Source organism: Callorhinus ursinus, unplaced genomic scaffold, assembly GCF_003265705.2.
Source record: "Callorhinus ursinus isolate GAN/ISIS: 27379988/994484 unplaced genomic scaffold, GSC_fseal_2.0 scaffold12, whole genome shotgun sequence".
Classification (NCBI taxonomy): Eukaryota; Metazoa; Chordata; class Mammalia; order Carnivora; family Otariidae; genus Callorhinus; species Callorhinus ursinus.
In genome coordinates, this window is record NW_027397074.1 from 58,002,572 (window position 1) to 58,029,549 (window position 26,978).

Sequence of the window (26,978 nt, forward strand, 5' to 3'; positions counted from 1 at the left end):
GAATGAAGGGGAGTAAGTCGGAGGGGGAGATGAACCATGAGAGACGATGGACTCCGAAAAACAAACTGAGGTTTCTAGAGGGGAGGGGGTTGAGGGGATGGGTTAGCCTGGTGATGGGTAATTAAAGAGGGCACATTCTGCGTGGAGCACTGGGTGTTATGCACAAACAATGAATCATGGAACACTACATCAAAAACTAATGATGTATGGTGATTAACATAACAATAAAAATTTTTAAAAAAAAGAATGGGCATTCTGCAATGCAGACGACCTGGGGCAAGTTAAAAATTCTCTGCTCCAGTTTCTTCATCGGGATGAAAATGCAGATGATAATTAATAGTATCTCATAGACTTACATAGGGGTGTTTGAGGATAAAATGAGATGATCCATCTTAGAACGATGCTGGTAATAACCAGCCCTACCAGAGCTTTTTTTTTTCCCCCCTTTTTGAAATGCAATGGAAGTTCCTGGGGTAAAAGTACTATGTGAACTTGTGGGATAAAAGTAGTATGTTAAAGGTCATTAGATAATTAAGACAAGCACTAAATAAATAAAACTTTCTGGCATTTCTGTCAAGCTCGGGCTCTGTGGCAAGCATCAGGATTCAAATATGAACAAGAAACTTGTAGTCTAATGGGGTAAACTGAGGTTAAACCGTCATAGCAAAATAAAAAGGGAGTAAATAATAGACTGATGGGGATTTAGCACTTGATTGAGAATAGTCCAAGAAGGGCATCGCATAGTAACTGATGTTTGAGTTGGGTCTGTACAAAGTAGGATTTTGCCAGATGGAGGAGAAGGGGAATGAGATCCAACAAAGGGGAGAAGCTCCCCTGGGAAGCAGAGTTTTGTGAGGAACGGAGTGGAAGGAACAAGGGTGGTGAGGATTGAAAATGACCTTCTCTGCATGTTAAGACTTATGGAATTCATTGAACTCAGTAAAAGCATCTAACAAGGGGAATGTTGTGATCATCTTTAGGTTTTATTAAAGTAACTTTGAGAGTGGCAATAGGACGCCATCAAAGAGAGTGATCATCGAGGAGAGTGATCCCAGGTTGACATGACAGAAGTGTGAACATTGAGCAGTGGAGTGGAGGTGAGGGAAATAAGAGGAGAGACCGGCCAGACTTGGAGCATAGTAAGCATGCTAGACAGGGACAGGGAGGACTCTGGGCCCCAGTTTGTGCAACCAGGTGGGTGGTGACAACTTTTTCTTCATTCTTCCTCTTATGTATTTCGAACTTAAATAAGAGATGGAAAGTTTTTGTTCTTATAAGCGAAAAAAAAAAAAGATATAGCAGTTTTGCTAGAAATGATTAATAGTAGCTCTTAATCATAATAAATCATTTCTTTGTATTCTCATCTAAGAAATTTGCCAAACTATATAAAAGTTGAAGGATGCCTCTGTTTTTATATTTAAGTCTGGTTTTCTGTGTAGCCTAACCTTTTTCTGGGGGGTGGGAGTGGGTACTGCAAATCTTGGTAGAGATTGGGAAGCAGGCAATGAACAAAAAATGTAAAATAATTTAAATTTTTGTGTCACTGATGAATCAAATATATTGATTCAGGTAGGGGAACTTCCCAGATCACACCAAGTTTCTAAAAGAGCCATGTGTTGAGAGGAACTAATTTTTTTTGGAAATGTCATTCCTTTGTTCAGAATATTCATTTGTATGAACAAGGTCTAAAATGCTTCTTTAAGAGTATAATATGAATATATGTATGTCTGCATGTGTGATAAATAGGTAAATAACATGCACATGTACAGAGAGAAAGAGAAGATATGTATATTTCCTATAATCTACCTTGGTCCGCTTCATTCCAAAATGATTAAAGAAGTCTTAGTAACACTTGCTTGTTTAGTAACCACATATGATTCTTTGCTCCAGAGGGAAATTTGGTTATGAAAACAGCATGAATCTGATGATCTCACCCTGAATACTGCGTAATATCTTCCAGACTCAAATTATCTCCAAATCAACTCAGACCATGTTGAAATACCAGATGTTTCCTACCCTTCTTTCCTTTTTCTTTAAAGTATCTGACATGCAATACCCTTTCCTGGATCAGCAGGGTCACTTGAAATGTTGCCAACCTATCTGGTTACCTGAAATTATGAATATGGAGAAATTGATTCCATTCCCATTTCTTACCCTAGAATAAGCAGGGGACAAGGGGTGTTTTGGGGCATAGATCATGGTAATGTAAGTTCAGTATCTGGAACCTATAGTTAAGGATACTTTAAAAATTTTATTTGTCTAGGACTAGTATTTCAGGAAACATACTATAGAGTCATTTTTATTTTTTCAAAGGACTTTGATAGGTATTCCTAAAGCCTGGCTGTAGTTTTTCCAAATATAGTCAATCCAAAGGATCTGTTCTTTGGACACTGAAGAAGAAAAATTAATCTGTCATATCCTTGTATTGATGCTGGCCAGAATGTGTTACTAAAATTATATGAAGTAAGTAGAGAGCTTTGGGACCTGTGCGCTTATGAAAAACATGTGTTTTTAAGGCACCAAGTGTTGACTCTGCAGGGAATACCATATCACATTTGCTGCTAAAATAATTATGTGCAACAGAACTGTGTCTTATCCCTCAGAACTTAAATTTTTTGTTTCCTTTATAAACTACTCCTCCAAACTGAACTCCAAATGATTCTAACCTATATGAGCCAGTAATCTATTAGCTTTTTCAAATGACTATTGTCTATTTAGTGTTTAAATGTTGAGCAGAAGACCATGCCGAATAACAAACTCAGATCAAGTTAATCTGAAACCTGATTTGCAGTCATAATTTTATTTTATTTTATTTTTTTAAGATTTTATTTATTTATTTGTCAGAGAGAGAGCACAAGCAGGAGAGCAGCAGGCAGAGGGAGAAGCAGGCTCCCCGCAGAGCAGGGAGCCCGATGTGGGACTCGATCCCGGGACTCCAGGATCATGACCTGAGCCGAAAGCAGCTGCTTAACCGACTGAGCCACCCAGGCATCCCTGCAGTCATAATTTTAGAATTAAAAGGTTTGTTAGAATTGATCTAACTCAATTCCTTCATTATCTACACGAAGCTCAAAGAATAAAAATGACTTCTGAAATCACTGGACTTGGCAGTGACACCTTGGGACCAGATCACAGTTTTCCTGACTCCCTTCAGTGCTCTTTTTGCATTTTCAGTTCTCTGTTTAGCCATGTAGATCTTGATCATTTCCTTAATACCTGGTATAGCTAATTCTCACAACATATTATTACATGTGAGCACATATATCTTGGTGTTTGTATTAGTCCAGGGATCTGGACTGCACTTAGCTTCACTTGCCTTAGCTGAGGATCCAGTACTTTCTGGGTCCCCTCTCCTTCACCACTCCCTCCCACGTTTCCCGGCACACACCCTTGGTATCATTAAATAACACCTCCCCCGTTCTTACCCCTGCCCAGGAATTCTCAAGCCCAGACACCTGGGCAGAATCTAACCTATACAATGTGGATATCTAAGAGTCCCAGCCAGAGCTCTTGAGGACACAAGAGGCTAACCAGAAGGTGCAGCCTGTGCTGAGGGTAAAGGGGACAGAAGATGTATAGGGAGAAGAATCTGGGGTCCTGTGCTTCCGCGAATCCTGAACACAAAAGTGCAGGAGGGAGAGAAATTGGCTGAGGGCAGTGGAGTTCCAGACCCTTGAACTAAGAGTAGGAAGAGTTGGGGAATCCCAGCTCCTGTGACCTGTGCCCGAAAAGACCTGGGAGTAGGCCCCAAGAAACTGTGCCTGGGGCAGCTCTGGCTCCGAAACTCATTTTATTATTGAGTTGAACGAGCACACTTTCCTTCATCTGAAATATGTTTGACTTGTGAAGATGCCTAAATGCCTACGTTGTGGTGGAAACAGAAACAGAAGAAGTTTGCCTCACACCAGTAGAGATATGTCCACTCTGGTGCAATTTTATCATATAAATTGGATTAACAGGATTAGAGAACACATTGCATTCTAGATGTGGACCTAGGCAAACACTAGGGAAAACACTAGCATGAGAGGCACGTATCTTTGTTATTAGTGACATTGTGCCTTTCTATCCTAACAGAGGTTGATAAAGAGGGTAAGAGTATGGAAGAAGTTCTCACCCAAGAAGTGGCATAGGTTAGAGATCTTCATTGCTGGGTTTCAAGGAAGTTCAAGTTTTATAGCTATACACTTATAGCTATAAAATAGTTTCTTTTAATGAAATTTCTCTAGGAAAACAAGTTTATTCCCAGTCTGAAACTCTCTAATCACTTTAGCTACGAACAGTGGTTTTGAAAGCTAGGTGTCTTTTTCGTTTGTATGTTTATTTTTAATTAGAACTGCTTTCAGTGAATTACAGCAGGAGAGTGTATCATATTGCCATGATCTCATTCCACTCTCTTTCATTTACTCGTTCCCTCTCTCTGATATTTTGAGAGTCCCTTCACTCCTTGTGTCTGAGCATTTGGGGAAAATGAATGTGTGTTTGGAAAGGTGGGAGGGACACTTTCTTCAGGTAGTCATAAACTGTACTGAAGGAACCTAGATGGAGATTTCATTGGCCTTCTAAGGCACGCCAGTGGGGCAGGCGGGGAGGATGGAAGAACACTGGAGCAGTGCTTTCCGAGCTTTCTGGGGTAGGCTGCAGAGCTGTTTCCCTCAAATGACTGCTTTTTTTCAGAGTCAAGTTCCTATCTCCCCAGAGGGGGCTCTGTGGCATGGCTGCCAGAGCTTGAGGGGTGCTCTTGCTCCCCCATTCCCCGTCCATCCCCTCCATTGCCTGCATGGCTTTTCTCGAGTGCTTCTTCCTTCCCAGTCTCATCCTCAGAAGATTATTTCTTCCTGGGGAAAAGGAAAAGAAAAGGAGAAAGACAAAAAAGCTCCCTCAGCCTGTTGCAAGCCTGATCTGATCACCTCTCAAGTGCTCTAAGGTGTCCCAGCTCTAACAATGCCCTCTTCTGCCACAAACCTTACATCAGTTGTGCCCTCTGCCTTAAATGTGCTTTTGCCTCTCTCTGCTGAGTCAGGTGCTGCTCAACCTTTCAGCTCAATTCAAGCATCATTTCAAAAGAGCCTCCCCAGCCTTCCTGACAGATTTGTATCTTCCCATTCTAAACATGTCAGTCATTACATTTAGAGGCTTGTAGTCCTTTCCCTTGAGGCAGAAATGGGCCCGGGAATCTTTGGAAGACTGAAGGGCTTGCATCTGATGCTCTGTGGAGGTCTGCTCCATAGCACAGTGGTAGGTTAGCAAGCTCTTGACTGGCTGTGTGATCAGGAGCAGAACGGCCCTTCTCTTGATTTTAATTTCCTGGTCTCTTACACCAGGGGGATGCCTAGGCCTGTCCAGCAATAAGAATATGTGGGCCACTTTAGAAGACACATTCAGGAAACATCACCAGTTTTAATAATTCTAGTAGGTAAACTGATCACTATTTTAAGAAGATAAAAAGCAGGTAGGAAAGAAACAATTTGCCCCTTTCCAATGCTGACTTTATAAATTTGCAATGAGGGGTTCCTGCGTGGCTCAGTTGTTAAGCGTCCGCCTTTGGCTCAGGTCATGATCCTAGGGTCCTGGGATCGAGCTCCGCATTGGGCTCCCTGCTCAATGGGAAGCCTGCTTCTCCCTCTCCCAATCCTCCTGCTTGTATTCCCTCTCTCGTCTCTATCTCTGTCAAATAAATAAAATCTTTTAATAAAAAAATAATAAATTGGCGATGAACTGCACTGGGCCTTAGTGTAAAACCTCTGCTGACTAATTGGGGTTCTAGTTATATTAGCTAAGCTTCCAGATTCCATTCAGAATTAGAGAATGCAATTTTTCCAGTATGCTTGCAGTATTTTATTAAGGCCGGTGCTGCTCAGTCCAGGTGATTCAGATTTGAAAGCAGGTAAAAATTTGTGGACATTTAATGTGTGTGTGCATATCTCTGTCATGAGATAAAATGTATTTCTTACTGTGAATTAAATACAAGAGAGTTTAGAAGCAGCTGATTTAAGCTAAACTATGTGATTAAGCCTTAATGTCATCTTAATTTTCATTTGGGATCAGAGTTTGGTAGGAATGCATGAAACCACCTATGAAGGAAATCCATATACCAGGTGAGTTCAGGATTGTTAACTCTCCTGTAATGGAAAATTAGAAAGAGTTTAAAAAAGAATACCCTTTTTTAGATTTGCCATTCTTTTTAGTCTGGATATCGTACTGATAAGAGAAAACTCTTTAATTACATTCCTTACAAAAGACCAGAAAACCCAGGGGTGCCTGGGTGGCTCAGTCAGTTAAGTGTCTGCCTTCAGCTCAGGTCATGATCCTGGGGTCATGATCCTGGGGTCCTGGGATTGAGCCCCACGTCAGGCGCCCTGCCCATCGGGGAGCCTGCTTCTCCCTCTGCCTCCCTCACCACCCCCCTCATGTTCTCTCTCTCTCAAATAAATAAAATCTTTTTTAAAAAAAACTCAAATAACCAGTTTTTCTCTCTTTTGCTTAACCCACTTTATTTCTGTACTGTGAGCTGTGATCATCAGTGACAAGGAAACAATTTGATTCCTTAAAAAAAAAAGCAAAAAAACAAGAAAGCAAGCAAACAAAAAAAGTGTCACCTAGTATTAAAGTATACAACTTCAAAATCTTTTTAAAATTGGTACTGGGGAGGACACCTGGGTGGCTCAGTTGGTTAAGCGACTGCCTTCAGCTCAGGTCATGATCCTGGAGTCCCGGGATTGAGTCCCACATCAGGCTCCCTGCTCAGCAGGGAGTCTGCTTCTCCCTCTGACCCTCTCCCCTCTCATGCTCTCTCTCTCTCTCATTCTCTCTCTCAAATAAATAAATAATCTTTAAAAAAAAATTGGTCCTGGGGACATGGCAAAAGTGATGAAGTTTAGTTAATACTAGACAGATTTTTATCACCTTTAGAGAGTATGCTTGAGATGGTCTGACTTAAAAATAATGTGGGTTCCCCTGAGCAGCTGGGTAGACCTTAGTTATGGTAAGAGGATGTGGTTATTTTCTTCAGAAAAAAAAGGGCGGGCTTCATCTACACTTCAGGGCATGGTCAGACTGATCTTTCAAGGAAGAAGTAACAGTGTGGTTTAGATTGCATAGCAAAAACACAACTTGGTAAAATTACAAAAGGGTGCCCTGGTAGAAAATCTATTATTTGTCCAGCTTGAACTCTTTTAACTCCAGGCACTAGGCGGTAACGAATTTGTTAGCAATCACTGATGTGATATTTAAAATACAGAGTAGCCTGGTCACTGGTGATTTGCCCATGTGCTGATATAAGGTGGGCTGATCTTTTTTATTCTAATATCAATAGTTGGGTGAAAGAGCTTACATTGCCTTCTTGTGTCCTTCCCTCATCTGCACCACCCCCTTTTCTGTTTACTAAGTCATGTCTCAGCAAGTTCCCAAGGATTATTGTTTAATATGATTAAAAGCAATAGTTTGCTATAATAAGGGCAATAGTACATCCCCTCTCTGCTCACCCTAGGCATAAAAGCACAGGCTTCAGAGTCAGGAAGACCTGAACCCAGATTACTTCTCTACCATTTATTTACACTTTGAACTTAAACAAGTTCTGTAACCTCTCTAAATTTCAGTTGTCCTCTCTAAAATAGAGAATAATATTGCCTACTTTATAAGCATTTTGTGAGATTTTATAAGATTTCGATAAGTGCTTATTATCTATCCCTGGCATTCAATATATGCTTATTGTTGCTATTATTATTATACTTAAATAATATTTTGAATATAATAAATATGATATAAATAATAAAATGGATCATAAATTAATAAAATAAATGAATAGTAAATAATAAAATGAAATAATACTATTTTAATCATAATCCTAAAATCTTCATACTCCTTGTTTGCTGTAAAATATGTTAATAGGGGCAGACTTGCCCTCCAAGCTCTGGCTCTCTGCCCCCTGTTGCTATTGTATACAGGGCGTATAGTGGCCGAAGAGATCAATTTATGACTTTCTGCAACTTACGGTATTTATAGTCTTCTACACAGTTGTATTCTGGTGCTTTTCATGAAAAAAGCAGTAAGAATTAAAGGTATGTTGTATAGGTACTTCCAGTCCCCATATCTCTATCTAAGTGTCATCATTAACCAAACAACCTGATACTCATAAAAGAGTTGTTTGAAATTATATCAACAGGAATGGTAAGTGGAATTAGAAGTGGAATTTATTGAATTTTTAAGATTTTTTAAAACTGTTATAATACAAATTGTTTTCTCCTTAACAGATGGGCTTAGGTCATGAGCAAGGATGTGGAGCCCCCTGTTTAAAATGCAAAGAAAAATGTGAAGGATTCGAACTACATTTTTGGAGGTAATGTTTTAAAAACTACAACCACATAAATAATTTCTGCTCTTTGACAGTGCTTCCTCAGGCAGTGGAGAACCTCTTGCAAATTCTCTAGCATGGTTGCTAAGTTGTAGATCTGTCATATTCTCTTCTAAGAAATAAATAAAAAATAAATCTATTCTGTCTTCCTATCATTAAGTGTGACTGAGCTAACTGGACCATATAACTATATCTGGAATTGTTTATTTGCTGTCCTTCATATTTCCTATGAGTCTAGAATACTGAATATGTCTCTTTTCTGAGCAGCAAATAAGTTTATGGTAATCTGTCACTATTTATTATAATTATTCTTTTCTTAAAAATTGGTAACTTTGCACATCTTATCTGTATATTTACAATAAATTATAAATATGGCTAATTAAGCATTCATATGCTAGTTGTCAGGACATAGACTTGAACCTAAGGACTCTTCAAAATTTTCAGCTATAAATTTACTACTGAGAAACTTTGAAACACTTAAATTAAAAAAATAATAATTCATTTCTATTGTCTTGGCTTGAATCAAGTGCACATACATGACAGACAACTGTTAGTGGATCAAAAATATGAATTTTGAAAACAAAATGTGAATTTTGTATAGATCTGATTTACATATTTTATTTATTTTTTTTAAGATTTTATTTATTTATTTGAGAGAGAATGAGAGATAGCACGAGAGGGAAGAGGGTCAGAGAGAGAAGCAGACTCCCTGCTCAGCAGGGAGTCCGATGTGGGACTTGATCCTGGGACTCCAGGATCATGACCTGAGCTGAAGGCAGTCGCTTAACTGACTGAGCCACCCAGGTGCTCTGATTTACATATTTTAAAGTGATAGTATGTCCTATACATCTAAAAATCGCTATTTTAAACCTGTTCGTATAAGAATAAATGTTGTTCATCAGTGGCTGTCAAGGACTGTGATGGTAGTTTATAAATCTGTTCAAAGTTAGAATCAGCATGTTATTGTTAGAAGAAAAAAGTCATCAACTGTACGTCATTAGGACAAGGAGAAAAAGTTAGTCATCAACTATACATTATTAGGACGGCAGATGCCTTGTTAGAATAAACCTCACTTGAGAACCTCACTTCTGTACTGCATATTTCCATAGAAAACTCTCTAGAATAAAAAATTTCATCTGCTCTTGGGACTGTGTACAATGTAAGTTAAAGGAGAATGTAAACAAATAAAATTTGAGATATAAAGCTCTTTTAAAGGTTTCTTTAGCAAGTTTTAGGAAACAAAGACAGTTGTTTTAAATAGTGAGGGTGGGCGCCTGGGTGGCTCAGATGGTTAAGCGTCTGCCTTCGGCTCAGGTCATGATCCCAGGGTCCTGGGATCGAGTCCTGCATCGGGCTCCCTGCTCCTTGGGAGCCTGCTTCTCCCTCTGCTTCTCTCTCTCTCTCTCTCTCTCTCTCCCCTCCTCTGTCTCTCATGAATAAATAAATAAATAATAAATAAATAAATAAATAATAAGTAGGGCAACAGAAACCTCCACTCGCCGAGAAATGACGGTACAGTTCTTTATTTTAGGGAGCTAAAATTTTCCAGGGAGGTTTTTAATTACAAGACTTTCATGGCTCTTCCATGTGCCCCCTTTTCAAGGGACATAGCAGTTAGGCAGCATGTCTGTCATGGTTTTGAAAGGTAAAGTCACTAGACACAAAACAGATTTCATGGATTAGAATATTTCAGCTCCTACCGCGCACACCACTTAATTGTGCTCTCAGTGGGCTGTGTAGAGAGTTGCACTGCCCTCTGCTGGGCATGGTTCTTACCGTGCAATCAAAATAATCTTTTTAGGTTGACTACAGTTGCCAAAACAGCTAATGACATTTTTAAAGCTTATTCCTAAGTGATAGCATCTTTTCTCTAAAGCAGAAGGTTAGTTTAGAGTAATTCTTATTTGTGCTATATTATTTTTCTATTGCAGATCACTATAATCTGAGACTTTCAGATAAAAATGTCAGAGAAGAGCTGACTTCTGTGGCCTGAAAATCACTTTTTTGTTTTCATTTTTCCATTTACTTACCTTGGTATACTCTGAGAATTTGTTAGGAGCCATAAAAGACTAGGGTTTTGCCACAGCCTCCAGCCTCTCTTGGATTTGTACAGATCGTCCAGAAGGTTGCTTAGTAGTTCTGTCTTCTTCTGGCATGAATTTGGACACATTTCTCTCTCAGAATTCTTGATTATTCCTTGACTTTTTCACCATAACTAGAAGGCTAGAGGGCAGGTGTCTTTGACCTCCAGATGAGCCATTTTTAGTACAGTCATTGAAGTAAAATATGCTAGGCTGGTTGTACTCAGTATAATGAAGATTCCAGGTCTGGTCTAGGGCCATAGAGCTGCTGTGATTAAAGTGGACATAGAGTCCCAGGATCCTGTCCACTGAGCTTCCTCTTCCATCTTCATGGTAACCCTTGACTTCTAGGACACGTAGGGCTTCATGGGGCACATTGTGCACATCAGAGCTAAGTTAATTATTCCCCACTTTTCAGCGATCTGACTTCCATGCAGCCATAGAATGGTCTTGAAAATGGATACTGTTATGTACTTCCCAATAGCTTAAGAACCTTCATTGCTTTCCCACTTGGCTTGATCCTTTAGGCAAAATGTTTGGCCTTAAACCTCAACATCTACTCCTGCTTGCTTGTCTAGTCTCCTCTCCCACTTCCCCTCCAAGCACCCTGTGCCTCAACTGCTGAGGTAGGTACATACTGTTCCCTGAAATAACCTGTAGTTTTTTTCTGTTTGTTTTGTTTTTGTATGTTTCCTTTAGCTGGAAAGACCCTACATCTTACCATCATGAAACAAAAAGTCCTTCCTATTCTTGAAGTCTCAGTTCAAGCATTACCTCTGAGAACTCCCTGTCTTAGCTCAGGCTCCCATAGCAAAATCCCATAGACTGGATGGCTGAAACAACAGAGACGTATTGTCTTCTAGTTCTGGAGGCTGGAAGTGCAAGAAGTTAGGTATCAGAGCATGGTTGGGTTCTGGTGAGAAACCTCTTCCTGCTCTGCAGACGGCCACCTTCTCTCTTTGTCCTCACATGTTCTCAGTGCATGTATATGGAGAGAGAGATCTCTCTCTTACTCTTCTTATAAAGCCACCAATCCTGTCAGATTAGGGCTTTACTCTTATGCCCTCATTTAACTTTACCTCCCAAAAGCTCTATCTACCAATACAGTCACACTACGGGTTAGGGCTTCAACATACGAATGGGGGGGGCACAATTCAGTCCTTGGCACCCTCTTCTCTGCTTCTACACACCCCCAAGGAGAGTAAGGGGTCATTTTTGGCCTGAGCACCTTGTACACTTGTAGGAAGCCAGGAAATAAATCCTCAGACCTCACTATTCTTCATCACTCGAATTTCCTGCTGGCACCTTCCATTGCTAGGGACAAGGTAGCCCAATGCTGCAGTCCTTACAGGTCAGCCTCCTAGAGCATGGCTCAGGGTACTATGCAGAAGGGTGCAGAATGGATCTGGAGAGTGAATGAAAGAGATCCAGCAGGCATGACTGCCTGTTCAAGGTGTGTTACAACAGTTGTGAAAAAACTAAAAATGAATTCTTAGACTTATGGAAGTTTAGAGTGGAACTTGGAACTTAGCTAGTCAGACCTCATTTTTTAGATCAAAGACCTAAAACCCAAAGGAAGTTAAAATGACTTGTTTGAGCCTATTAGATTAATATCTAATATATTAATAATAATATATATAGAATAATATAAGAAATATAATTTATGAAATTTCCTGTGTCGCACACTAATAAGCACTTATAATGATTTTCTGTTGCTGCATAACAAAATTACTACAAATTTAGCAGGTTAAAACAACACTTAGTAATGGATTCCATTTATGCTTTAGGCCAGAAATCAAGGCAGGCTTAGCTGGATTCTCTGCTTAGAATTTCAAAAGGCTGAAGTCAGGTTTTGGCCAGGTTGGGCTCTAATCTGAAAACTGGGGTTAGAATTTGCTTCTGGACTCATTTGTGATGTTGGTAGAATTCATTTCCTTCATTTCCTATGGTTGTAGGTTGTCCCTGTTTCTTTGCCAGCTGTCAGTCAGGGACTGTTCCCAGCTTCTAGAAGCCACCCACATTCCTTGGCACAGGGCCACCTCTGTCTTCAAAGTCACTAACAGTGCTTAGAATCCTTTCTATGACTTAATTCTCTCCGGCTTCCTCTTCTGCGCCCAGAGAAAATTTATGTTTTTAAAGGGCTCATGTGATTAGATTTGGCACACCTGGATAATCTCCCTTTGTCATATGTAGTAACATAATCATGAGGGTAACACCAGAGGGTGCAGGTCAAAGGGGCCGTCTTAGAATTCTGCTTACCACAACACTTTATGTCCCTGATTGTAACTAATCTTCATAATACCCTTTGAGGTAAGTGATAGTATTCCATTTTATATATGAAAAATCAAAGGTTTAGGGAAATTAAATGACTTACCAGAGGCATGGCTTATAGATGGCAGAGCTCAAATTTGGACCCAAAGCTTGCCAAAACCTTCCTCATCACCGTCTTCTACATGGCAGAACAGAAACTAGAACCCATGTTCACATGCTCATCATGATCAGTGAACTTTGCGGGCTGCATCAGGCTGTCTTCTCTACAGTGTGGTGCTTTTGTGACATATACGTCTTTGTGGACAATGATGCTTTAACTGTGAGCTCTTTCTTCACTGCATCAGTAATGACAAGACTAGAGAAAAATAAAAGGTTGAGGATGCCTGATGCTTACTAAATAAGAGCTGTTGTCTTCTGGACACACTTCCAAGTAATATCTAGAGCTAACAAATATTTATGAGATATTAAGACACACACCCAGGATTTTGAGTTTGTAATCAGTCATTTCATTCTGAAAGTAATATCATTAGGATAATAGTTATTCATCATATAAGTAATAGAATTAGTCTTTTATCTTTGATAAATCCTTCTAATAAGATAGTAGCATTTTGTGAGTGAAATAAGTCAATCAGAGAAAGACATGTATCATATGACCTCACTGATACGAGGAATTCTTAATCTCAGGAAACAAACTGAGGGTTGCTGGAGTGGTGGGGGGTGGGAGGGATTGGGTGGCTGGGTGATAGACATTGGGGAGGGTATGTGCTATGGTGAGCGCTGTGAATTGTACAAGACTGATGAATCACAGATCTGTACTTCTGAAACAAATAATGCAATATATGTTAAGGAAAAAAAAGATAGTAGCATTTTGTAAGAAAAGTGTTACTTGAATATAGCATATATCTGTCCAGAGAATTTCTGATTGGTTTAGGGCTGGCTGAAAACTAAAAATTTCCCACCATAAATGGATTAATCCTTGTGTGGAATCCTGTAACAGAGGCCCACGCTTAAGTCCATATAAGTATATCCCTGTTATAAAACCGCAGCTTCCAACCCTTTTAAAATATGATTTGTAGCAGTGCCATGACCATACCTTTAAATCACTGTGAATATGGGCAGTATGTCAAAGCACTCCAGTTGCTACCACTTGCCTTGTAAAAATAATATTTTTTATGAAGTGATACAAAAATAATTTCCCTTCGGGTGGAGATGAAAGATAGTTTCTTGACTGCTTTCAGCTTGAAACTGTAAATCTGTTTATTTTTCTGAGACAGTGCTTTTGCTAAATTTTGGTACACCATCTCCTGGATTTAACTCAAGAAATCCAAAGTTGAAATGTAAAAATGTGAGTATACAGTTCCGATTTGTCATGCACATTAACCTTTACATGTGTATGTGCTAACACCCTAAACTTTTTGTACAAAGAACTTCTTAATACAAATAACCCTACTCCCCCATTACTTAGAGCTTCCCAGCCTATCAGATTACATTTGCATCTTTTTTTAGAAGTCATAAAAAAGACCCTTTTAAATAAACTTAATTCTGAATTCACTTCTTTCTTCCCCAATTTTTATTAACATTAACAATTTTGTTAACTTTTATTAACATCCAATGGAGAATTTGAGAAGTGCTCTACAGGAAGGACAGGTTAGAAGATTTAGAGATTTGGCAACTGTGCTAAGTATGGTAACTGACTTATAACTCCCTCAAAAACTGCTATCAAATTGGTATAGCTCATATAAATGTAGTAAACAAGCTGTTTGTCTGCATCTATCATCAAAAGTTACTGGTGAAGCATCTGAGGAAAGATATAAAACAAACCTTACAAATGTAGCCCCAGCACGTGGGTACTGTGCTCACCCATGCCATTTTCGTTTTGTTTTAGGTTGGCATAAAATCAGTTTTTTAAAGTTCTTCATTTTCTTAAGAAGAATAGAATCTAGGTTATTTTAGGTTGAAATTAATTATGTAATAAATGTCCTACTCATTCTCATGCCTTGGCTACCAAGATAATATCCTTTTCTCCTCTGATTCCTCAACAAAATTTTCCTTGCAATAAACTTATTGGCTATCTTCCTAATGACTTTAAAAGTTCTTAAAAGAGGGTGCCTGGGTGGCTTAGTCAGTTAAGTGTCAGACTCTTGATTTCGGCTCAGGTCATGATCTCGGGGTCGTGAGATCAAGCCCCACACTGGGCTCCACGCTCCACGCAGTCTGCTGGAGATTCCCTCTCCCTCTGTCCCTCCCCTGCTGACATGTGTTCTCTCTCTCTCTCAAATAAATAAATACTTAAAAAAATAAAAAAAATAAAAGTTCTTAAAAGATATTTGTAAAAATAAAATTTTCCAATTTAAATATGGGTGAATCAAATGTAAAACACTGTAGACTAACCCCCCATATTATTTTTAAAAAATTAAAAAAAATTTTTTTTGATCTAGTAAATACCATAGATTTCTATAATGGATAGCTCTTGGCACCTGGCCCAGATTTATAGGTTTCTTTCTTGAACGGTGGTTTATAGCTATCCCTTTTTATTTTAGAAATGGAGCTCTAGGGTAAACGGTCTCTAAGGGATGTGGTCACTCCAGCTGCTTAGTGATGACAACTTGAACTGAAAGAACCATTCCACCCTCTTGAGTCACATTCTTGCCAAGTGCTCTGTTACTGCTTTGCCACCATGCTGGAGTGAGGATACAGATGAGGTTTATAATGTATCTGTGATTTCAAAAGCTGTCATGAATCAGTTCATGGATTTTCCCCACTTAGAAAACTGAAAACTTCTTTTTCCCTCATCAACTGCTGCTATTGGTGTATTGTTTTAACCTGATTTTACCTACTTAATAAAGGTATGTTGGGTGGGGGAAGGGGTGGATGGGGAAATTAGATATTCTCAGAATATAAATCTTCCAAGAATAGCCAGGACACATAATAAGAAAAAGTAGAGAGATGGCTCTTATATCATTGGTTAATATACCTTTTTATATATAATACTTTCATAGTAAATAGAACTTATTTATTCTACAGCTTGTCACAGTTAATGCTTTAGAAACCAGCAGACTTTCTTTCACATGCTTTTTTTTGTCTTTCAAATTCTAAAATCTAACTCCCCTTATTTTATGGTGCACATGTTTTCTGGTGTTGAACTGGATAATAAACATTTCCAAAGGAAGTCCATATCCTTCATCACATATCCTTGTAACTTTATTACTCCCTTCTTTAGTTAATCACTTTGCTGACTATTCGGATGCATGCCATAGTTCACAGCCATATAAGGATCTATTTATCTATATTAAGAACTAACTTCCCAGCCCTAAAGAACTGAAGTCTCAGGAAGGTCTGATTTTAAACTTGAACCAAAAGCAGTGTGATAGTTTTATGGATAATTATATTGTTTTTGTTAACTGAAGAACAAGAACGAAGAACATACCGTAGTAGAATAATATGCTCCTTTCCACGGGGTGGGAGTATGAGATAACCAGATGTAAGAGTCTTTTATAGCTGAACTAGAATATGCAAACTCTTCAGCACATTCTTACCAAATAAAGATTTCTAAACAATGTGTGCACAAGGAAATTAGTTTGCCTCCCCACCCCCTATATCTCTAACTCTGTCTCTCTCTCTCTCTCTGGGACTGCACGAGTCAAATCTTGTATTTTTAGTTTGCATACCTCACCTTAAAACAAAACACAAAAATCTATAATTATTTAATAATTTGTTATTTGGCAAAGAGATTCATTTAGGAATTTTTAGTTGTTTTTTCCTAATTTAGTAATGTAGAGAAATCCATTTTATTTTAAATCCAGAAAACTTATTAAACTCTCACTGATGTTAATACATTTTTATATGATCAGTCATAGCGTCTGTGATTAACAGCAGTTTAGTTTCTCCCTTTCTGATGAATCCTTTTAACTTCAGTTTCTTTGATTTTTCTTACTGCTCTGATTAGTACCCACAGGACTGTATGAGTGAAGTGATGGCAAGGTTGCTTTCTTGCTAAAATGAATGCACTGAGTATGATATATTTGAGTGTGGGTTTTTTTTCCCAGAAACCCTCCCTAAAATTCTGTCTAGTTTCCTTCTGGAGCTAAAACTACTAAGCAAAATGTAGTCAGAAGAGATGTTAAAATGTATTGAAATATATTGAATGCATTTTTCCCCTGCATCTTATAAGAAGCAAACATTTGTTTTATTAGTTTCTGCTATTTTTATTTTCCTTCCATGTTCTTTAGTCTTATTCTCCATTTTTCATAACTTCCTGAGTTGAACTTACTCATATTATTCTCTTTTCCATCTAACTTGAGCAGGTTAGCTATGCCTTTTCTCCTAAGCACCCCCTCAGTTGTGTTCTGCATTTCAAGAAGTAATAGTTTTGTTTTCTTTTTTTCCTTAAAATGTTGTTTGGTTTAATTTCTATTGTGATTGTTTCAATATTGAATTTTTTAGGAGTCTTTCAAAAGTACTTTCTAGTTACTTTTATTAAAATTATGTTCAGTTAGCCAACATACAGTACATTATTAGTTTTTGATGTAGTTTTCAATGATTCATTAGTTGCGTATAACACCCAGTGCTCATCACAACACGTGCCCTCCTTAATACCCATCACCCGGCTACCCCATCCCCCCACCATCCTCCCTTCTGTAACCCTCAGTTTGGTTCCCGGAGTCCATAGTCTCTCATGGTTTGTCTGCCTCCCTGATTTCTTCCTTTTTTGCTGTTGATTTCTAACATAATTATATTCTGTTCAAATAATGTGGTTGATGGTGATTCCTTGGGCATTTCTTGAGAAATACCAGTATGCGTTCAGTTTCCTGAAGTGTTTCAAATGTTCACAAAAAGAAGTATTCTCCAGTCACTGGATAAGATATTTTTTATGTGTCTGCTTGATCAGGATTATTGTGTTTTTCAAATCTTTATTTCAAATTTTTTATTGTTACTATAATGAGTTTGTCTATTTCTTAAAATTCTGTTATTTTTGCTTATATATTTTGAATAGCTTATTAAGCTATATTAATTTTAAACCTGTTACATCATAGAGGTGATTTTAAACTTCTGTCACTATGTAGTGATTCTCTTTAATACTCATTAAAGGAAAAAGCATTAAAGTCTAAAGTGTATGATATTAATATAAGTATCTAACTTACTTTTTGTTGGAATTTGCCTGATGTATCTTTTTGCATCCTTATGCTTTCATCCTTTCTTTGTCCTTAAATTTTAAGTGTCTCTTCCAAGTAGCATATAGTTCAATTTTGTTGTATAATTCAGTGTGAAATTCTTTGTCTTTTAACTGGAGCACTGAGTCCATTTATTGTGACTGTTGGTATATTTGGATTATGTTAACCATCTTAATTTGTGCTTTCTACATGTCCTAATCTAAGTTTCTTTATTCTCCTCTTACTGCCTTCTGTTTAATTACTTGCATTTTATATCATCATTCCATTTTCTCTAAGTTTAGAAATTATATGTAATATTTCCTTCTTTAGTTATCTAGTTAGTTTAATATGCATGCTTAACAATATCTAATGTTAATCTAGATCTTCAATATCTTCCTGAACAATGTAAGGATATTACAATGTTTTTTTAAAATTCTCAGACTCCTCCCTCTAATTTATATGCTATCATTGCCCTATATTTACTTCCAGCTTATGTTTTTAACACCACAAAATCTCTCTACTTCTCTGTTTTCCTTGGTCACCTCTTCCAGCCTCTGCTTCTCTGCCAGACTCCTTCCTGAGTCCTCACCTTTTCCCTGTACTCTTGCCCAGGAGGTGAAAGTGATCTGTTCATTTTATATGCAAATATGTCATTCCCTGACACCCAAATTTATATTTTCTACCAGATCTACATATCCTACAATCTACTTGATATCTTTACCCTGTTTTGTAGGCATTTCAAACTTTTCAGTAGTTGAATTTTGGAGAACTTTGATCAGCCTTCCCCCCAACTACCTTAAATCTGTTCTTCTTTTATATTTACTCTCTTAATAAGTTACATTCCTTCTACCAGCTTACTCATCCTGAAAACCTGGGTTCATTTTCTGGCAGATTGGGCCTTCCCTTTACCATCACTACGTCCACAGCAACCACAAAATTTAGTCAGTTTTACCTTCGAGGAGATCTTAAATCTGTTCTTGTTTTTCCATCTCCACTGTTAAATACTGTAGTTCAAGCTATAACACATCTTACCTAGACCACAAAAATAACCATCCAAAATATAAATTCCACTTGTGAAGTAGTACTGGGATCCCTGTTACTTTGCAAACTGGATGCGCCATTGACATGTTAATCGGTCTCCCTCCTTCCAATTATGTCTACCCCAATCCATTCTCATATAATAGGTGGTACAGTTTTGAGAATGATAGATCTAATCATGTTAGTCCATTACCTAAAAGCCTTCAGTGCCTCCTGCTTATTCTTACAGTAAAAGCCAAATCATTTAATGTGTCCTACAAGTCCCTGCATGATCTTATGCCTGCCTCCCTCTCCAACCTTGTCACTCCGCATTTATTTACCTCACTGCAGTCCCGCCAGCCCTCTCTGATCATGGGACCTAAGGGCACAAGCTCTTTCCTAAGTCAGGACCACCACACATACTCTTTCTACCCAGTGTTTGGAGGTTTTTCTTCTCTTTCTTTACCCCATCTCAAGTACACACACACACACACACACACACACACACACACACACACACTTCATACTTGTTTCATTATCCTTCAGATCTCAATCTAAATGTTAGTTTCTTATGGAGTAATATTTTTATGGAGTCCTTTCCTCACCAGTTCCAAGTCAAAATTAGGCCCTGTCAAATGACATATCCTGTACTTTTCTTTCCTATCACAAATGCAATTATAGGGTGTATCAGTCTAAGTACATTGCTATAAGCTAAGCCAAGTACTATATATAAGCTAAGTACATTGCTAAACACATGGACGTTTGTGTATATTGCATGAAAGAATGATTACCTGCTAGGCCAGATTGGGGAAGGGGGACATTTCATTTAGTGGTATCTTTTGTTTCATTGCTCTGAAAGTCCAAAGACTTTCATCTATCTGGTTTTTTATACATATGAGGGCACATAGTAAGTGGTCACTAAGTGTTTGAAGAAATAAAGGGAAAGGAAAGGAAGAAAAAGGAAACAGGAAATGAGAAAGGAAAGGAAAGGAAATTAGCAAGGGGACAGGAAAGGAAATGAGGAAAGCTGAAGCTGCATCTAGGATTATAGTCCTTGATCAGAAAAGTAATATCAACCTCTGTCTCACTTAGAAAAAACCCAAAAACAAAAAACTTAGGTAATGGCTATGAAATGTTACCATGCAATAAAATATGAAACCTCTTGCTGTAATAGTATTTTGGCGATTTTATTTACTTACTGATTTAAGAAAATGAGGAATACCAGATGAGGTTTTGCTCAGATATGCTCCCTTGAGCATACAGTTTTTATTAAGACCTAAGTTTTTGAAGTCTTATAATGTGAAGGTACATTTTTATGTTTCCTTGCTTAAATTTATGGATAGCTACTTGGAATTCCCCCACCCAATAGCTTGCCTTTCTATACCATTATATGGAATAATGTGTATAAAAGTATTTTATAAACTATAAATGTATGAGTATGCTTACTTATTTAATAGGTATAATTAGTTATTGCCAACTTATTTCCAAAATTATAGAAAAATATGTCGTAACTGCAAGTGTGGCCAAGAAGAGCATGATGTCCTCTTGAGCAATGAAGAGGATCGAAAAGTGGGAAAACTTTTTGAAGACACCAAATATACCACCCTGATTGCAAAGCTAAAATCAGATGGAATTCCCATGTATAAACGTAATGTTATGATACTGACCAATCCAGTTGCTGCCAAGAAGAATGTCTCCATCAATACAGTTACCTATGAATGGGCTCCTCCTGTCCAGAATCAGGCATTGGTAAATAATAAGGGGAAGGGCAGTCTCTTTGTTAAAGTTCGGGGCTACTTATTTAGGGCAGTCCCTTCAGTGACCTAATCAACCTCAAGTTTATTATTTTTCTGGGGTTCCTATTGCTCTGACTTTTAACTTCTATTCGTTTTTGAAAGTAAAATTAGATACCTCATAGAATTTTCCTGACTACTCAGGTATGTTAATCTTTTTGAGGGAATGGTCTGACATTCTTAATACTTAGATGAAAAACACATGTTTTGTATATATCTAGTAACTTCTAGCTTACTCTTGAGAAGATATCTCCTAAGATAGCAAAGAATATCTGAAAGAATAGAATTTCTGTCATTTTTTCAAAACTCAAAAAATGTTCAACAGTATACTTTACTGTGTAAGGCAAAAAACAAAAAAACAAACCCAGTAATTTTGTGTCAAACTCCTTTTACTGTTATAACAGCCAAATATGACATTTGGAAGTCTTTTAAGAAGATGAGTTAAGTCATTCAAGTGAATCTTATGATAATACCTTTTTTTTATAATGACAAAAATGCTGCTGATCCATAGGCCATTCTAAACATTTAAACATGTCTTCTAAAAATTTGTGTTCTCTTGCAATTATACATCTGTGTATATAGCACAGGTAAACATTAGTAACTGAAATCTTCTTATAAACTGAAAACAAAGGTTTAATTTCATGGAGAAAAATGTATTTATTTTTACTGAACTAAATCTATTTACAGTACCTTTTGTGATTGTGTTAACATCTGAAGATATATTTTAAAGACTGTTACAAATGGATAAAACCCCCTTCTTTCTTAAGTAATTTGCTTCCGATGTGTGTTATGAAATATTGCTTGTCTGATGGCCAAGGCATCTCCCGGTTAACACTGGTCTCCCTGGGGCCCAGGCCAGGCGTTACATGCAGATGCTGCCCACGGAGAAGCAGCCGGTGGCAGGCTCAGAGGGGGCGCAGTACCGAAAGAAACAGTTGGCAAAGCAGCTCCCCGCACACGACCAGGACCCTTGCAAGTGCCATGAGTTGTCCCCCAAGGAGGTGAAGGAGATGGAACAGTTTGTGAAGAAATACAAGAGCGAAGCTCTGGGAGTAGGAGATGTCAGACTTCCCCGTGAGATAGATGCTGAAGGCCCCAACCGGATGTACAGCCCTAGTGGGGATAGAAGCACCACAGCAGCCGTGGGGGCCACAGAGGACAATTTGGCCGAGCACAGAAGAACTCCGTATGTAAGTACAGAGCTCCTGGCATTGGCCTAGTTGGTCTATTTTTACAGGTTCTTTCCCGTTCTTTGAACATTTTGGGGGGGGGGGGCATTCCTATGTTTCCAAAAGGAGTAAGTAAAGGAAATAAATTAAAATTCAGTCGAGGTTTATTTTAGCGAATCATCATGTTTGAGACCTCTGTCTAAAGCTGAGCTTTCTGATTATCTGTTGCCAAGGATAATTGTGAGTTTTATGTATACATGGTAGTTAGCATGGGTGTCATGCTGGAATATAACATGCTCCTCTAGAATCTGCTTCTAAACATAATTTTGGTGTTAATTGTTTATTTCTTCCCATAAACAAGAATAACATATGCTTAGGTTAATTCAGTTTTGCTTGTGAGAACATGCCTAAAATTCATAATTCAAATTTATGTGGATATACAGTTGACCCTGAAAAACATGGGTTTGAACTGTGCGGGTCCACTTATACACAGGTATTTTTTTTTTATCAATACAGTATAGTACTGTAAATGTATTCTCTCTTTCATATGATTTTTTTTTAAAGATTTTATTTATTTATTTGACAGAGAGATAGCGGAGCAGGAACACAAGCAGGGGGAGTGGGAGAGGGAGAAGCAGGCTTCCCGTTGAGCAGGGAGCCCGATCTGGGGCTCGATCCCAGGACCCTGGGATCATGACCTGAGCTGAAGGCAGATGCGTAACAACTGAGCCACCCAGGCACCCCCCATATGATTTTAATTTCTTTTTTCTAGCTTACTTTATTCTAAGAATTCAGTATATAACATACAAAATATGTGTGAATCAATTGTTATTAGTAAGGCTTCAGATCAATAGTAGACAATTAGTTAAGTTTTGAGAAGGTCAAAAGTTAATATGTAGATTTTTGATTGCGTGTGGGGTCAGCACCCCTAACCCCTGTGTTGTTGTTCAAGGGTCAACTATATAGTCAATCTTATTTTTTAAAAAATCTCCCTTAGAGAGGGAAATTGAAGTCTTTTGAAAGTAAAAGAGAATTGTGATACAGATGAACAAAACATAAGAGCTAAACTTAGTGTAATATATTTCTCATAGATACAATTAGCACGTTAACCAATAAGGCTTAGTCCTGTTTAAAAAAAGAGAAAAGGTACTAATAAGCTCTAAGGTAATCATTTTGAGAGAACCACTTAAAAATTATGGTGAAAATTATTGTTGCCCTTTTTCTGTAAGAGACTTGATTCAGGAAACAGTGCTCCGTTACCAGCAGGGCACAAAAATTAGGTTTGAAGAGCCTGGAGAAAGCCTAGAAATTCCATTTCCCGGAAGTACTGACATCTTATCATCTCCATGGACGAATTACTAATTTTAGTAGGAATTCTTTCTTTTGAAAGTTGTTTCTCTGAATTCCTACGACACTAATGATGAGAAATGCCAGTCTTAACGATGACATTGTTTTGGTCGGCTTCCCTTTCAGTCCTGCTACTGCTGCAAACAGGGTATGAAAGAGGGTGACCCAGCCATCTACGCTGAAAGGGCCGGCTATGATAAACTGTGGCACCCAGCTTGTTTCGTCTGCAGTACCTGCCACGAACTCCTGGTCGACATGATTTATTTCTGGAAGAATGGGAAGCTGTACTGTGGCAGACATTACTGTGACAGTGAGAAACCACGATGTGCTGGCTGCGATGAGGTATGTTGTCTGTGGCTCCTGCAGGCAGGCTCCTTCTGGTGTCCCCACAGAGTCCATCCCCTGACCATCCTCACCAGGCCGTCCTGGCAGAAAGCCCACATGAATTCACCAGGCATCAGTCTCTTTCTTTACATAGAGGAGTTGAGTGGGAAAACAACTTTTAACTTCAGTCATTCGGAGAGTGTCCGTGTTAACTGTGTTGACAACGCAGGACTGTCCAGGAACACAGAAAAGTGATTTGGACTAAACTAAATAATAACCTGAGTTTAAACGTTAGGCTCTTTTCAGACTTTGAGCCCAGGAAAGTGGGTTGATTTTACTTATGGATCTAAATCCCTTATTGGTCTACAGAACCTGGCTTTGTCATTTATAGCAAAAAGGAAAATACATGATTCCTCTTATTTTTGCCCTCTTCTCAGTTGATATTCAGCAACGAGTATACCCAGGCAGAAAACCAAAATTGGCATTTGAAACACTTCTGCTGCTTTGACTGTGACAACATCCTAGCTGGGGAAATATACGTGATGGTCAATGACAAGCCCGTGTGCAAGCCCTGCTATGTGAAGAATCATGCTGTGGTAAGAAGCATCCTGGGGTATGGTTGCTTGACCTGCTGCAGGACTTGATACTCTGTCTTTACTTAAGCCAATGAGAAACAGAAAGGACTACCCTTAAGTAGGAAACCTGCGATTCCTGCCATAGGGTGTTAAAATCCAGGTAACTCAAAAACAGTAACATGCATTGACTGTGAGCCACCTCAAGATTTCTATCTGTACAGTTTACACTATAGATTAGAATTGCTACTTAGTCATCAGATCCCCACTAAAAAAGTTCTTTAATGGGAATGAGATTGATTGGTTCTCATCGTACAGATCACGGTCCATTTACATTAACAATTTTTGGGACCTGTTTGCATTCTTTAGCTGTTTGAGTGTTTATGGTTTCTGTTGATGTTCCTAGAGCCCCCCACTGTGGCTTCATTTTTTTTTTTTTAAACCTGGAGATTGTACAATGCCTGTTTCTTAAACCCTCATTGAATTGATTGACTATAACAAAATTTGACCTGTGTATTTAGATTTATTTGTATCAGCCAAACATTCAAATATTTAATGTGAGAGTATATTTTTTCTTGGCTCTACCCTGCTTACACAGAGCTGCTATTGCGTAATGGCCAAGAGATAAGCAGTTTAGATAAATGGTAGATAAAGAAAGTTAACCATATATAGTAAAGTTCTTAATCCAAGGGATATTAAAATGATAGACATTTACTTCTTTATAAGCAGGAAAATATGTACTAAAGTTCCCCAGAGCTATCACATAAAGCAGGCTCCTGGCTAAGGAATACAGTGACGTGTTTATATCGTTCTAGGAGTGTGGTACTACGCAAATAAGGTAACGAGTTTTGATGCCAGTGCCAGTTTTCAACCTTTATCCATTCCCTGAGTATAATTCGTCATTTTCTCTCAATTCTGCCTCATCCATAAATCGCAGATCCTCACAGTTACAACTATACTCTACCTCAGACCTTTATTTTTTATCATTTGGATTATTGTAGTGCCCTCAAATTTGGTCTCCCCACTTCCATTCTTCATCTTGTCCAAAGCCACCTTCCATAATGATGGAAGATAAATCTTTCTGAAATGCAAACCTAATCATTAAGCCTTTGCTTAACAGATCCAGCCCCTTCTTGCCTGTTCTACTAGTTACCCAACCCAAATCACATTCAACAAGTTACCCATTTTCTAGTTTACGCACCATTCTTGGTCTTCTACTCACACTAACTCCTTTGTTATGCACCCATTCCCCGTTTCCCCTGACCGTGTATGTTCCCCCAGACTGTATGTTCCCCCAGACTCAGTTGGAGGCAAGCTTTTTTAGAGTACCTTTCTTGATTTTTTTTTTCCCCCAAGTTCCACCCCGTTTTCTCTGGCTAGGATGCCTCTCTGTGCTCCCGTGGGGCACATCTGTGTGTAATTAATACCACCCCTCTGTCTCCTCCCCTAGACTATAAGCAGCTGGTGGGTAAAGCTTGCCTTTTTATTTCCATGCCCTCAATGTCTGCCCTTAGGAAATGTTCAAGTGACTTCTTTGTCTTCTAATATTTCTCATTTGCTTGGGGATCAACATGGGCCTCCTTATACCTGGGAAAAGGATAATGAATCACCATGTGACCTAGAACATAATTTAGCTAAAAACCGCTTCTCTAAATATTATTGCTACAGTTTCTTTAAAGGTAGATGGTTATCATAATGTGTATTTTATCGTAGGGTTGTGTGACCTTGGTCTCAAGGACTGGGATGCAGATTCCACACAGGCAGGGAATTTTGTCTATTTTGTTTTCTATTTCCAACACTAGAACAGCACAGGAGATACTCAATACTGAATAAAGCTTTAAAACAGATGAAGCTGCTTTAGGTAACTGTTACAAGCTTCTCTTCATTACATTGTAACTAACCAATAGAGAGGAATAACCAGAGATATTATTAAAACACAGAAAATTTGTAAATTATTTAGCTTTATAATGTGGCATGATTTCTTTTAGAAAGTTTACTTTCCCAGTAAGGTGTACTGTTGCCCTTTGTATAAAATTAAAATGAACAACCCTCTCCATTGCCTGCACAAACCAGCTAATGGCAGAAAGAGCTACCCATGCCACATACTAAATGATGTAAAATTTTGAAGATTGTCTAGTTCAGGGTATCAATCTGCTTAGATCTTTTAATCTTCAAAGTTGTTTGTAGACCTGAAGGCAAGAACTCAAAACAGGGAATGTCTGTGGGGGAAAAAAATAACTTAGAAAGAGGGTAGTGGGAAATACACTTAGTTTGTCTCTGAATGGTCTCTGGAATTCTGGTCTCAAATGCCCACCCTCCTGAGTTCACATCTCTAAGACTTCACAGGAACCTCCTGCCAGAGAGCTCATTACAATAAATGTTAGTTTTTTCACACTGTGTATACAAATAAACTAAAAGAAGTAGGAGAAATTGAAGGAAATCAGAATGAACTGAAATATTAGAAATTTAAGAACCCAGAAAAAATCAAATGCCAGGCAGAAAGTGGTAAAGCACATCATGTTCCAGACCCTCAATGAGGCCTAGGCAACTTTCAGATTTATAAAGAATTAGGGGCAGTAAATTTTAGCTGGGACTATATGTCAGACTTTGGGATGAATGACAAATTATTAGCAAAACTAAATTATATGAAACCACAAACCCTAAATTCTTATACCATTCAGGGTGTTCATAAGTTTCTTTTTTTTAACCTAAGCAATTTCTTTAATTTTACATATAATTGAATAGTAATTATCTCTTTTTTAAAATCACAAAAATATGAGTTTCAAAAGATATAAAAAGATCCACAAGTATTGTTAGAGGGCCAAGATAAAGAAGATAGGTCATGGTCGAAAAGCATGATCTAAAAGCAATTTTTTCTAAAAAAAATTGTGAAATGCTTCTATT

At 38.2% G+C, this 26,978-nt stretch overlaps 1 protein-coding gene across 1 annotated transcript in view; it reads left to right on the forward strand.

Annotated features, from left to right (window-relative positions):
- The window catches only part of TES (testin LIM domain protein), a 54,830-nt gene that overhangs the window by 24,228 nt on the left and 3,624 nt on the right, over positions 1-26,978 (forward strand). Inside the window, exons 2-6 of the mRNA XM_025873207.2 lie at positions 8,250-8,335; positions 20,366-20,618; positions 21,517-21,852; positions 23,305-23,520; positions 23,940-24,098. Of these exons, the coding sequence (XP_025728992.1) occupies positions 8,250-8,335; positions 20,366-20,618; positions 21,517-21,852; positions 23,305-23,520; positions 23,940-24,098 (1,050 nt within the window). The remainder of the gene's footprint in view (positions 1-8,249; positions 8,336-20,365; positions 20,619-21,516; positions 21,853-23,304; positions 23,521-23,939; positions 24,099-26,978) is intronic.